General features: G+C 38.3%; 2 protein-coding genes across 3 annotated transcripts in view; one reads left to right on the forward strand and one right to left on the reverse strand.

Annotated features, from left to right (window-relative positions):
• The first annotated feature begins 597 nt into the window (after window positions 1-597).
• On the forward strand, window positions 598-5,265 carry LOC119734411 (selenoprotein F-like). Its single transcript, XM_038207908.1, has 5 exons — window positions 598-717; window positions 2,100-2,285; window positions 3,540-3,603; window positions 3,769-3,818; window positions 4,002-5,265. The coding sequence occupies exons 1-5, from the start codon at window positions 670-672 to the stop codon at window positions 4,128-4,130; spliced, it is 477 nt and encodes a 158-aa protein (XP_038063836.1). The 5' UTR covers window positions 598-669; the 3' UTR covers window positions 4,131-5,265.
• A 307-nt stretch (window positions 5,266-5,572) lies between these two features.
• LOC119734409 (influenza virus NS1A-binding protein homolog A-like) overlaps window positions 5,573-12,658 on the reverse strand; it is a 39,852-nt gene continuing 32,766 nt past the window's right edge. For both annotated transcript variants that reach the window (XM_038207907.1, XM_038207905.1), the window contains one exon: window positions 5,573-12,342. In XM_038207907.1, coding sequence (XP_038063835.1) covers window positions 11,990-12,342 — 353 coding nt within the window. In that variant the 3' untranslated portion in view covers window positions 5,573-11,989. The remainder of the gene's footprint in view (window positions 12,343-12,658) is intronic.

The raw sequence follows: 12,658 nt of genomic DNA on the forward strand, positions 1-12,658 counted from the left end.
GCTCGAGAGACCGTGGAGGAATGAGAACAGTCACAGAGGCGATAGGTCAGGCGCACGCTACGGCCGTACCCGCAAACTGTGCTTCGTCCGGTCAGCTTGCGGGGTTCAGGAACTGAGGAAGTGACATGCGGAGGAAATGTCCAGCTTCAACAGATTACGAAATATCAGAAGCTCTATCTTTAAATCCAGTCACTAAAGTGTTTGAAATACAGCCAGATGCTTCCGATCGTTGACAACCGTTATCTTTGTCACGTTTGCAGTGGAGAAAGAAGTGGGCACCGATACGACCTATTCAACGCTAACTTAACTGCACTCGCTTGCGCGCGCTACATGCAGTTGTGCGACTTGTTTTCTTCGATAGTCTTTCAAATCAGCCGTCACCTGGGTGTAGACTAGAGGACGATGTCAGCACAGCAGAGTTGTACAACAACATTAATTTTAAGTACTATAAGTAAAATTTCCCCTCACGTGGTTGTCCAAAAATTCCACTGATAATTCAGGGTCCTTCTTATTACTGTACGCATGAATAATTTTTGTATCCTTCTTCGGCTTGATTATAGTCTAGTCAAGGATAGTCAGACTACCTGTAATTTGTTGTGGGAAAAACAGGGGTACTATACTTGTACTTTGCGCCGATCGGAATAAAGGGCGCCCTCAATATCTTCCAAGATGGCAGACCCATTGGGTCTTTTCGCCCTGTTTCTCTGTCTTATACAGGTCTGTAATTCCTATATTTATTATGTGTCATACTTGAAAATTACCACCTTGTGATTGATAAGAGCCTTATCATGCATGGTGCTTATTGGCTCTAATTTTGGTGGGTTTTTTTGGCTAAACAGGACCACTTTTTTGCTTGTATTCGGACACGTCATCGGATCGTGTAGTCGCTGATGGGTCACTTTTTGTTGTAACTTAGCTGACGGCTGCGGGCGCTATACTACTGTCACTGCTGTCACAAAAGTATCAATGCTTCTGTAGTACTAATAGTAAAAATACAGAAGCATTGACAAATGCTTCTATAATGTAGTTCTACACTTCAAAAATTGACAGAATGTAGTATCCAAATGCCACGTCTTAGTTTTGTACAAAGTCTATGGAGTGTTGAGAACATTTTTAATAAGTGTTTCCTAACAAAATTGGAAATGTTTCTCAGTCTCGGTGCCAGATATATGTCTTTTCAACATTTTTGCAATGACTGGCCTTCATTGAGATGATATATGATGAAAAATGTGGGGAAAAATGTTTCAACCTGACGCCACTTTTTTCTTCATATATCATCTCAATGAAGGTCAGTCATTGCAAAAACGATGATAAGACATGAATCTGGGACTGAGAAACATGTCCAATTTTGTTAGAAAATACTTAAAAAAATTCTTGACTCTCCATAGACTTTGTACACAACCGCTGAAGTGGCATCAGGATGCAACATTCTTTCCCAAGAAATGAACTAGGCCTATAATAAAGACACAGATCATTTTATTGGTATTCATTTTGAGAAGTGCAGTAGGTCCTATTTCTTACAGAATGTAAAACTGAAATATTTGTAATTTTATAATAATTGCCCGTGAACCAGTCCCAATTGTGCATGGCATTGAACATGCGGAGTGACTGGGTTTTTTTTTTTGACTTAAGACATTTTTATTGTCAGGAATCTTTGTCTGGTTCCGACAATTAATACTTTTTGAGACCAAAAAAAATAATAATAATTCAAAAACAACAGCCAGGCTGGTATTTGAACTCGCACGGCGTGCTTACAAGGTGGGTGCAGTGCACTATCCACTAGGCCACATGTTCTCTTGACCTGAGTTAGCAAATTAATATCTTATATGGTGAAGGCCTACTTGTATATATGCATGAGGGAACTATATGATCTGCCAGCTTAAAGAACAGAAAAAATGCGGGACTGCTTCATGGCTATTTAAACACTTTGTTCGGTAAACAAAAATGAAAAGCTATTGCAATTAAAATAGTGGCAAACAAAAGTATCAACATTGTTGGAGGGAAACAGTCACAGCAAATGAAACAGGTCTATTCAATTTGTTTGTGTTTGTTTATACAGTAATTCATTTTTTTTTTCAATTTCTCATTTTTTTCTGTAGGTGGCCCGTTCTTCCGGCCAGTTTGAGTCTCCGTCCCCACCCCTCAGACAAGACTGCTTTGCGTTGGGTCTGTCTTCCAATCTCTTGTGCAGCTCCTGCAGCGTCCTACCCAATCACGGGCTGGAGTCGCTGGTGCCAGACTGCCAGACTTGCTGTCACAAAGACAACGATGCTGAGGACCAAAAGGTGACATGCCACGCCCATGGCTCCTGCCACACCCACCAAAATTCTTTATGTATTCTATTGGCTGCCCAGTAATGAACACACCCCCTTGATACTGATTTGGTCCCACTTCCCCATTTGGAATGGCATAAGTGTACTTTGGGACCCCCTTCCTGTAAGACAACTAAATCCACTTTATGTTATTGGATTCGCCAGAATACCTGGCAACGGCAATATTGAAAAGCAACAGGAATGTTTGGAGTGAGGGCAGGGTTATGGATTTAGAAGGGAATTATGGGGTAAATTATGACCCAAAAAAATGATAAAACAACGACAAAATACAACACAAACAAGTACCAAGTGGTACAACCCACTGCGGTTCCACGAATCGTACAGCCGCGAATTTTGCAATGAAATGGGGCGTGGTCTAATATGCAAATTAGACGCATGCGCATCAGTGTCACAAAACTGAAGGTATTCCATAGAAACTCACTGGCAAAGCTGCGATACATACGTGGCATGGAACAGAATAATATACCCCGAGTAAAGTGTCCACCAATTACCCACCCACCCACCCACCCACCAACCAACATAAGCAGCTCAAGCCCACGGCGTGTTTCACTCCACCATGGGGAAAATGGTGATTGTGTGCCAACCCAGTGTGTGATGCTAAGTGAATGCACTAGAGTGCCATTGATTACCAAGGTATCAACTTGAAAAAAATGGATAATTAAGTCACAGTTTTTGTCAATGTACTGTTGAAAATCTGAAAAACTAGGGCAAAAGAAGATTGCTTGAGGGTGCTGAAGTCATTGGAGCAATAAGAACTGTTTTAGAATTAATGAAAAAGAGGGGCCCTCAAGTGCACATTTACATATGGAATATCTCATCTGGATGTAGCTCTTTTTTAGTACAACTAGTCTGTAAAAGGTAAAGGTAAAGATCCCATAGCCATTACTGGCCGTAGGGGCAGTGGGATGTTAGAGGTCCACTGTGTCTTGGGCGCGGCATATGAGTGGCGGGGCCCAGTCCTCTCCTCTCGCCGTCTTACCTTCCCTGAACGAATCAGGTACCCATTTTACTGTTGCGTCGTCACGTCAGAGAGAGTTTTCCAGTTTTTGGTCCGAATGGATTCAAACCGCCAACCTTCCACTCCGTAGCTCCACGCTCTAACCGCTCGGCTACAAGGCCCCCTACTAGTCTGTACATTAAATTAAATTAAACCATTCGCTTGATTTCAAATTAAAAAGTAAATATTCCAAATCCCCTTTTTTGCAGCTTTATCCAAAGGCAATCCTGGAGGTGTGCAGCTGAAAATTGGGGAGATTTCCACAGATCCAGGGTAAAATAAAAACTAAAATTGTAATTTAAAACTTGTAATCAAACATTTTAATTATTTCCTTGTCAATTGTCATTATGTGCATCTTGTGTGGTCAAGATCAAAAATAATTTCATCTATCAAAAGTTGTATAGAATAACCTTATATTTTCTCATCATTTTTTGACAGCCTTCGTCAAGGGTGAGCGGGCCCAAAATTTTCCAAATCTTGAGATAAAGGTAAATACATCAATCTCACAATCGAGTGGAAGCTTGCAAATATAAACTGGTATAAACCTTTACAAATTAAATAATTTCTGGAGGACGTTTGAAGATCTGGGAGCTGACAAAATGTTTTCACTCGCCAAACTAAGAACTGTGAAATTAAATGTTTCCCCTCCTTTTCTCCCTTCTTTGATACAGTTCAAGCGCGGGGCCGACCCAGCCCTGAAGTTCCTGAATGAGAAGAACCAGGTCCAGGAAACGCTGAGCATCGAGCGATGGAACACGGACACTGTGGAAGAATTCCTGCAGGAACGCCTCATGCCATAAAATTAAAAGAAAGAAAATTATACGATTGTTCTTAAGGCCATGCGGAAAAGAAAACTGGTTTTGTGGTCCAAACCAAAGGAAAAGTCTCTTCAGAAATCGGCCCAATTTTAATGGAGCTTAGAATATTTATGTGCTAAGCGGAAATCAGCGGGGAACCAGTCACGAGCTGTAGCACTTGCATGGCATTTTGGTTGGTAACCTGTTTTTGCTAAGCAGATGTTTTCTATGCTTAGTAATTTCTTTGCTTTGCAGTGCTGTGAATTTAGGCTTATGGTCACCAAACTGTAAAAATTTGGTTGATTCCATTCAAAGCAACGTGGTGGATAACCTATTCAACTCGTCTTCAATTTTCTATTTCTCCAATTTTCTTGTTCTTCAAGGCCTTAAGAATGATTAAGAATACTTAGTGTTGTGAGACACTTTTATGAAGGCATTGTGCTAAACCGGAACGGGGCACAGTGCCTGATGTTCAGTGTGTCATGACAAATTGTATTACTTTTGTCTGTATAAGAAAATAAATGTTTTGTGTTGAGTAAACAGGTACTTTATTGCTGCACAACGTAAAATACAGTGCTCTTATTGTGTTTTTTGTACTGTTCACATATTTATTATTTCAGTAACGTTAACCCTTACTAGCTCAATTGAGTTAAAGGCATAATAGCATCATTCACATTTATCCCAAAAGTAACCTACCAAATTATTATCAAAAAGCTTACTTGGATTAAAGATCGTACTGATACTAAACACCCCGTGAAATTACTCTGTCTGGTTTGCTGTCACTTGGAAAAAAATCAGGAAATGTAAAAGATTTCCAACAATCAGTCAATTGACTGGGGTTTTTTGGAATAAAAGAATGCAGACAGAATCGTGTTTCAAAAGGCTGTGCGTGGTTTTCACTGTTTTCCTGAAAAGTGTAATATCCACCGAGCTGAAACTTCCACAGGTTGGGTTTTGAACACTCTTTGGATTTTGAGTGGTTTAATATTTGAAATGAACAAAATACATGAAAAGCAAATGATCCTATATCCCTTTACAATCCAGTACTTCGGCTTACTTAATATTCATGTGTCCAAAGGTCATTATGGGATTTGATGGCTCAGTTTTTAAGCAAACAACTTTCCATTGGTTTGCTATAGTGTTGGATTTCAGTGCATTTAGGGTCCGAACAAAATCCAAGAGCCAATGCTAAAGAAATGTATCCATTATCTGTACACCAAATGTATATGCTGTTAAAAACCAAAATCATGTATTGTCATTTAATATATTTTATTTCTTCCATACCAAAAAATATCTCCAAATCGACCGTAACGGAATTTTTTATTTCTTCCACATGAGTTTACCTGAAAACCATATTTGTCACTTAGAAATAGTTGTTTGCCCTTATTTTATTTTAAAAAAATATCCTGGAATAAAAAGAGACACAGAACGATTGGCAGTCCACATTTCTGGGTTTTTTTTTTTAATTCTGTTCTTGCCCTTTTCACTTTCTTTCATTTATTTTATTCAACACAATTCTTGATCTTTGACATGTTAATACACCATTGCCTCAGCTGCTACATTAAACACCTCCAAATGTAACCCAAATGTTAACAGAACGCAATATAAATAAATGCACAATCACACAAACATTTACAAAAAGGGCCATCAGAAAAGTAAATCAAATTACCATCAAAGGTATGACATCTAGTCACGTTTTAGTCATCAATCACCATTGACAAAGAAACATTTTTAGCATAAGCAACAAACTTAAAAGTTGCATTAATGATAAACAGAATTCTTTGTAATCGGTCCAAAAAAAAAAAAAAAGAAGCAGACTCAACTTTTTTTTTTTTTTACACATTTTTCAAATTAGGTGAACACCACTGGTAACCTCACACAACCGTTGTAAATTGCAGTGCACCAGTTGACCATAAATACTTGATATTAAATGCTTTCCACACCCGGTCACCAGGGAAGTTGGTGAACGGACACCAATGCATAACATGCATCAAATCTCTGGGGAACCAGCTAGAACTGCTGGAAAGGTCTGCTTAATACAAACCAAATTAAAGATGTCTTGCCAAAATTTGCATAATGCCAGTCAATGGACAAATATCACAAAACAATCCTTTTAGGAAGTTTCAAAATACAATTTCAAAACCTTTTTTTAAAATTTAATTTGACAACTTCAAACCGGATCAAAACCGGAAAAAGTTTCTTACCCTCGGGGATATAATCAACATCTGTTACCCTGCAATTGGTAATACATAGCACACAATTGTTTTACAGAACAAAATGCCCACTTAAAGATTTGATGAGGCTGTTTTATCTCTTCACCCATAAATGACCGTGTTAAGGCGGGAAAATCCGAGTTAAACTTGAATACAACATCACAATTCATATTCTGTAACACAGGCCAGTGTCGCCAACACGCAAAATTCATTCCACTTAATTTCTCTAATTCCAGTTAGTTCAAGTTCTAAGTGAAATCAAACACAAAGTGAATAGAAAATTCAAAATATTTCAGTTTTCTTTAGACTGCTGCCTGCATCCAAGATGTCTTCCATTCGTGAAACTCTCTAAAAAAAAATTTCATCATTTCATCTGACGATCACCTTTGATAATTCTCCGTAACCAAACACATTTTTTTCAGAAAAATCAGTGTCTTCCATTTTACCATTCATCTTCATTTAAATAATACAGTCTCTTCCTGCTGAAATACACCCCTATTATGATAAGCAAACAGTTTAAAAAATAAACCGGCAATCTGAGATTTAGTACCTTTAAAGAAATATACGATTGGCCCCCCAAAAAAGGGGGTACATCAGAAAGAAAGCAAAAACTGCTGTCAGTTTTGTATAGTATAGTCATGTTGAATTTGTAGGATTCTCACTCAATATTTGATTTAAAAGCTGCACACTGTCCAACACTGACACTGCATTTTTATAGCGTAAATGTACATGTGGTTCAACATCAAATATGCACAGCAGTTTCAAACATTTTCATTTCAAACGTCACTTAAAAATCTCCAAATCAGTGTTGCACAAGAACACCAATTGCCAATTCTGTTCATGGTTGAAATAGTTGAGTCACACTCAGAGATAAAACTTCAGCATTTATGGGCTGCGAACATGTAAACACAAAAATCCATAAAAAAAAAAAAAAAATTGCAAACAAATACAAACAAACAAAATACTTCCGATTTAGAAAATAATACAGTTACGAAAATGCACACAGCAGCAAGTAAATGTTCAATCCTCGATCAATCCATCGACATAGTACTTTGATTTTATATGAAGAAAACAAAAAATTTCTTGACTTTTCAGACGGCATGCTTTTGTTCTTATGGCAACACAAAGTTAACATAAACACCGCACACTTTGCATAATGCAACTTAAATTCAAGGCTAAAAAAAAACATTTTGGTGAGAAACAACTTATTCAAAGTGTCTGATGGCTAAAAGAGAAGTCACCTTTAATATTTGGTGTCGAACATCATCTTGTTATTGGTGCTGCATAATCCTTTAACCAGTTCACGTTGGATGACGTGTATACACGCAATGGTTTTGTGGTATTTGGAACGGATGACGGATAAACACGCAATGAGCAAGGCCGGAAATATCTGCGACCCGCTCGCGGGGAGCGAGGCCGGAAATATCAGGGTGACGGCCTTAACCCGTCTGGCATCGAGGTTCGTGAAAAACAATCCCGCGCCTGGGTTGGGTCAATGTCAAACTAACCCTGGCGCGAAGTGGTTAAAGGGGCAGTGCCTTGCCCAATAAAACAATGCAATATCTTGTTTCACACACATCGAAATAAATAAAACATAGCAAAGAAAACTGCAAGTGCATAAATTGTAAATAAATTCAAAGACAATATGACACGAAGCTAGCTTGACCATTTGCTTAATCCAGCCGCACTTTTCACTCTCAGAATTTGATATTTCTGTGAAAACAATTATTAATGTATATGCAAAATATTGCTTGCTTGACATTACACTCGATACGAGCCCATTTCAGCTACAAGAACACAACAACTACGTGCATCTTTTCAGCAGTTGGTAACCAGCCTGACTTGCAGACACACAATTAAACTTCCAATTTTGGTTGGTATCCCGTTTCCTTCATTTTGCTTTCAAAATCTCCTGCTTACCGATACATCCGCTTAAACATGTCTGCCATGCTAACAAATACATGTAACACTCACAAGCATATTTAATCTACACGTAAATGCCACGCTGTTACAATGTGTACACACGTCATTTTCTGTCATTACTAATAACTGAACAATTTTTACGTACATGAAGATTTTGAAAATCTCCATGACAATGTTGTATGTCTGTGCTATTTGTATACTTACAAATTGGTATGCATGTACGATGCTAAGTGTTGTACAAAGGGCTATATTTGCAACTCGTGTATGCTGGTGTGTTTTGTATTGGCATAGCCGCCATCTTTGACAAGATGGCGGCATGGGTGGCTATGCAATAATAGTCAAGGCCTACATGTAATTTACAGTGCGAACACGAGCACATGTACATGCACATACTGTTTGGAACTTTATACAGGAATGTCGTTGGGTAACTTAACCAGGATCTCAAACAATGATGTTATTTAACCCTCTTTTTTTTTACAGAAATAAGAAAAATATAAGATTTGACAAAGTACAGGTGAGATTAACTTGTTACCATGCCTACAACAGATCAGGTTGTCAAGATACAAGAGAAACCAGTTTAATCTGGTTGGTGCTAGTCGCGTCGGGGAGAGTGTACAGCAAGTTTGATTAGACAACAGAAATTGTCATCAAGACTTTTTTTTTTCTATTACAAGCACAAAACGCATAATTAGTTTTTTCTTTTTGAAAATATATAAATATTTACACTTTTTATTTATAGTATTTTGGTGATGTTCCGGCTACACCTACACACACACTCGATTTCAAATTAGTTTGTTGCCAAGTTTATTCTGGTTTCACCAATTAATTTTTGTATAAGTTTTATTTTGCAAATTTAGCCCCATTGTTTTTATTATTCTACGTTTCCATTTTTTTCTTCTTAGAGCAAGGCGATTCATAAACATTCAATTTAAATTTCATTGGAATCATTCGGTTCTGATGCGTTAAAAAAAGAAAAAAAATATTCAGAGAGAGAAAAAAAAATAAGTCGGAATATGGCAAATATGTGATTGGCATAGGCTCAATGTGAATTATTTGAGCTGTGGCAGGCAGCCACACACACCTCCATTTGAAGTCCATTCTGCTGCTTTAATAGAAGTGTGTGTAATTGCCGGCATAGCAAAGTGATTTTACAGACCGGTTCACACTTTGTGCAAATGTGGAGCAAATTTGATGCCACGACTCGGAAATGTGTTCAACTTTTGCGAAAACTTCCAATAAGACAGCCCTCCATGCAAAAATGAACACATAATATCAACCAGGTTGGTAGTAGCATAGGCGTAGCGGTTCTTTCCTCGCCTTCCAACATTGTTGACCCGGGTTCGAATCCTGCCTGAACCAAAATGTGGATTGGGTTTTCAGTCCCTGCCTGATTCCGTGGGTTTTCCCCAGAATGTTCTGGGGTTTTTCTCCCACCTCTAAAACTGTAATTTCTTCTCATTGTCTTCTCTCTGCGGGTTTTTTTCAGGCTTGCGAGCTACAGCAGCGCCTAGGGCGCTTTGAGGAATCCCTGGTATCATTACCAGAAATAAAATAATAATAATAACAACAGAATTCAGACCTTCCCTTTACGACAAAATACTGAAACAGTTTTGTATAAGAAATTTAACAGTTTTGTATAAGATATTTAACAGTTTTGTATAAGATATTTTACTTCGAAAAAATAAAACCCCGCTGACTTTGTATGGCCCCACATTCACGGATCTGGTTTCAAAGACAAGGAAACCAAAATACTAGGAAGCACAAGTTAAATTAGATCTCTCTACATGGAAGATTGTAACTAGGACAGCGGCCATTTTGTTTTTTTAAGTGTGTTATTTAATTTGGCATGTGTAGTTACACACTTCCACTGCGACTGGTTAACAGACATTTTTGTTAGACTAGCTAGGTTAACACAAGAGTAAATGTTAACAGAAAGGTTAGCAGACAAGTTGGATTTATTAAACTAGTTAACTAACTAGTTTCAGTTACCAAACTGTTAAAGACATGTATGCTGCGTGCTACCACACCTTATGCAGTCTTATGTACACTTTCCATTTGTTGAACGTTTAAGGTAGCTGATTCTAAGTAAGTAATCTAGGCACACTTTTTTGTCAGCCAAAAAAAAACGAATTTCACTGCACTTCTGTTACTTAATACTTGAAACAAACTGGTTCGTTTAACTTATTAATCTTAGGTTTAAACGTGTTTGTCTTTTGCGTTAGAGAAAGTGTAGAGTATAGTTCAACCAATTTCAAAATTACTCAACCCTAGTCAAAAATATTGACCTCTCATGAAAGTCTCTACAGCCTAAACTATTAAACTTGCTTTTCAGGATTCGGTCAGATTTTTTTATCCACAAATGAAAAGAAGGAATTCCTCTGAAAAGATTAAGACATTTTTAGGAGGAAACTCTTGAACGTGTTCCTGAACTGAACAAGGGTGGAATATCTAACTCACTTATTTAACACCGATTTCAAGCCCAAAAATATCATTAGTAATAGTACCGTAAAAACTTGTTTTTATCATACACTACACACATGCACAACCTCGTACGATCCCACAGCAAACAAGTTTTCATTTTTTTTACTGTATAAAGTTCAAGATTCACAAAAATACACATGACCGTTTGTCTTTAAATCTTTCACTAAAGTGGGAGCATCCTGTAAGTTTGATGCACGCATCATCACTGAATCATGTGAAACTTTTCAATAATAAACTGGACGTTTTCTTGCCCCCAAAAAACGGTAGATTTTTGTTTCAAAAACTAGATTTTTGGTGTTCTTAATAAAGCTTGTTTCAACTGCAATTCTAATTTCATCAAGGTATTGAACAATCTTCGAATTAATTAGATTACTTGAAAAGGAAGTAAACGCAACATGATAAGTTTGGAAACATTTTCCTGAAATATATAACCGTTCTCTAAATCCAAACAGCGCAGAAAATCTTCTGTGACAATGCTGTCCCCTTCAAAAGAGAAACTTAAACCGCAATTGAAATATAGAATTTTTGGTTACTGAAGCATTCAAGTGCACTTATAAACAAATCTTTTAAGCACATCTACAATAACACAAAAAATCAAAAAATACAAGACAAAAACCAGCATAACTTCTTATTTTTTCAATACTAACAACAAACTTTGGTATCTGATATGTAAGCAGAAAGTATAACTTTCTGCAAATGTTGGCAATATCACTGGAGGGCACCGTTTGCTTTTGTACAAAGTTTGAAATATACACGTAACTACAAGACTTTCCCCGATTGGCTTTTTATAGGCCAACGCAAACACAGAGAGAAAACAAAATTACTCACAGTACATGTACAAGAATTGTAAGCACCGCAACGTTTCAAGTTTTGCTATTACACACACTGCAACAGCTAATCTTTTTTGAAGGTTTTTTTTTGACTGATCTGTTACACACAGGGAGCTGATATATGGGGTTTAAAAAAAATGGCATCCACTGGAGATTATAGACCCGTTGCATCTGATGTCACAACTGAGGGCAGGTCTTTGATTCTCTGTGATACGCATGAGAAGACAAGACTTTGTGCTTAAATGTCATTGAATTGAAAAAACAAAGCCTGCCCTCCGTAAGGGCGCATCGTGCAAGGGATCTATGACTCCATATATCAGCTTGACATCAACTGCATGTTGTTTCTAATTCTGTCTGATTAAGGAAAAAATTGTTCCATAGTCCAACTATTGGCTACACTTATGTGAAATGCTGCCTACTGCGACACAGCCTCATTCGGAGCCGCCTCGTCTTTTTCTTCATCAATGGTAAAGGTCAACGACTTCGGGGTCAGGGTCGGTGAGTCCTGGCTGCGTTCCCGGATCATGTGCATGGCCACCGTGCACCACTGGTTCTTGTCGGGGTTGTAGCACTCGATGGTGTCCAGGAAGTGCTTCCCGTTGAAGCCGCCCACCGCGTAGAGAAGGCCGTCGATGAACGTGGCGCCGGCGTTGACCCGCGGCGCGGACATGCTGGCCACGTTGGTCCATTCTTCCGTCTCCGGGTCGAAGCACTCGACGGTGTTCAGCACTGACTGGCCGTCGCTTCCTCCGACGGCAAAGATCTTGCCTGATTGGGGATGATAAAGTGAGAACCGTTTTGATCATTGAGGACCAAACATGAAAATTAAACCTGTGTTACGAAACGTCAGGCCGATTCATGAGGTCAAACCGCAAAACAAATCTTCTCTGCAAAACAGGTTACCAGACATCGAGTCATGCAATGACTTATCCAATAGGCATGGTAAGCACTGTGCTAGGGCCTACGAAAAATTTGGGGGCCTACAAAAATATTTGAGGGCCTACGAAAAATATCACAGTGTGCCATAAAACACCCACACGCACAAATATACGTTTGTTTATTGTGTAAATCGAGGATTTCCCAT

Source organism: Patiria miniata, unplaced genomic scaffold, assembly GCF_015706575.1.
Source record: "Patiria miniata isolate m_02_andy unplaced genomic scaffold, ASM1570657v1 HiC_scaffold_27, whole genome shotgun sequence".
NCBI classification, from domain to species: domain Eukaryota; kingdom Metazoa; phylum Echinodermata; class Asteroidea; order Valvatida; family Asterinidae; genus Patiria; species Patiria miniata.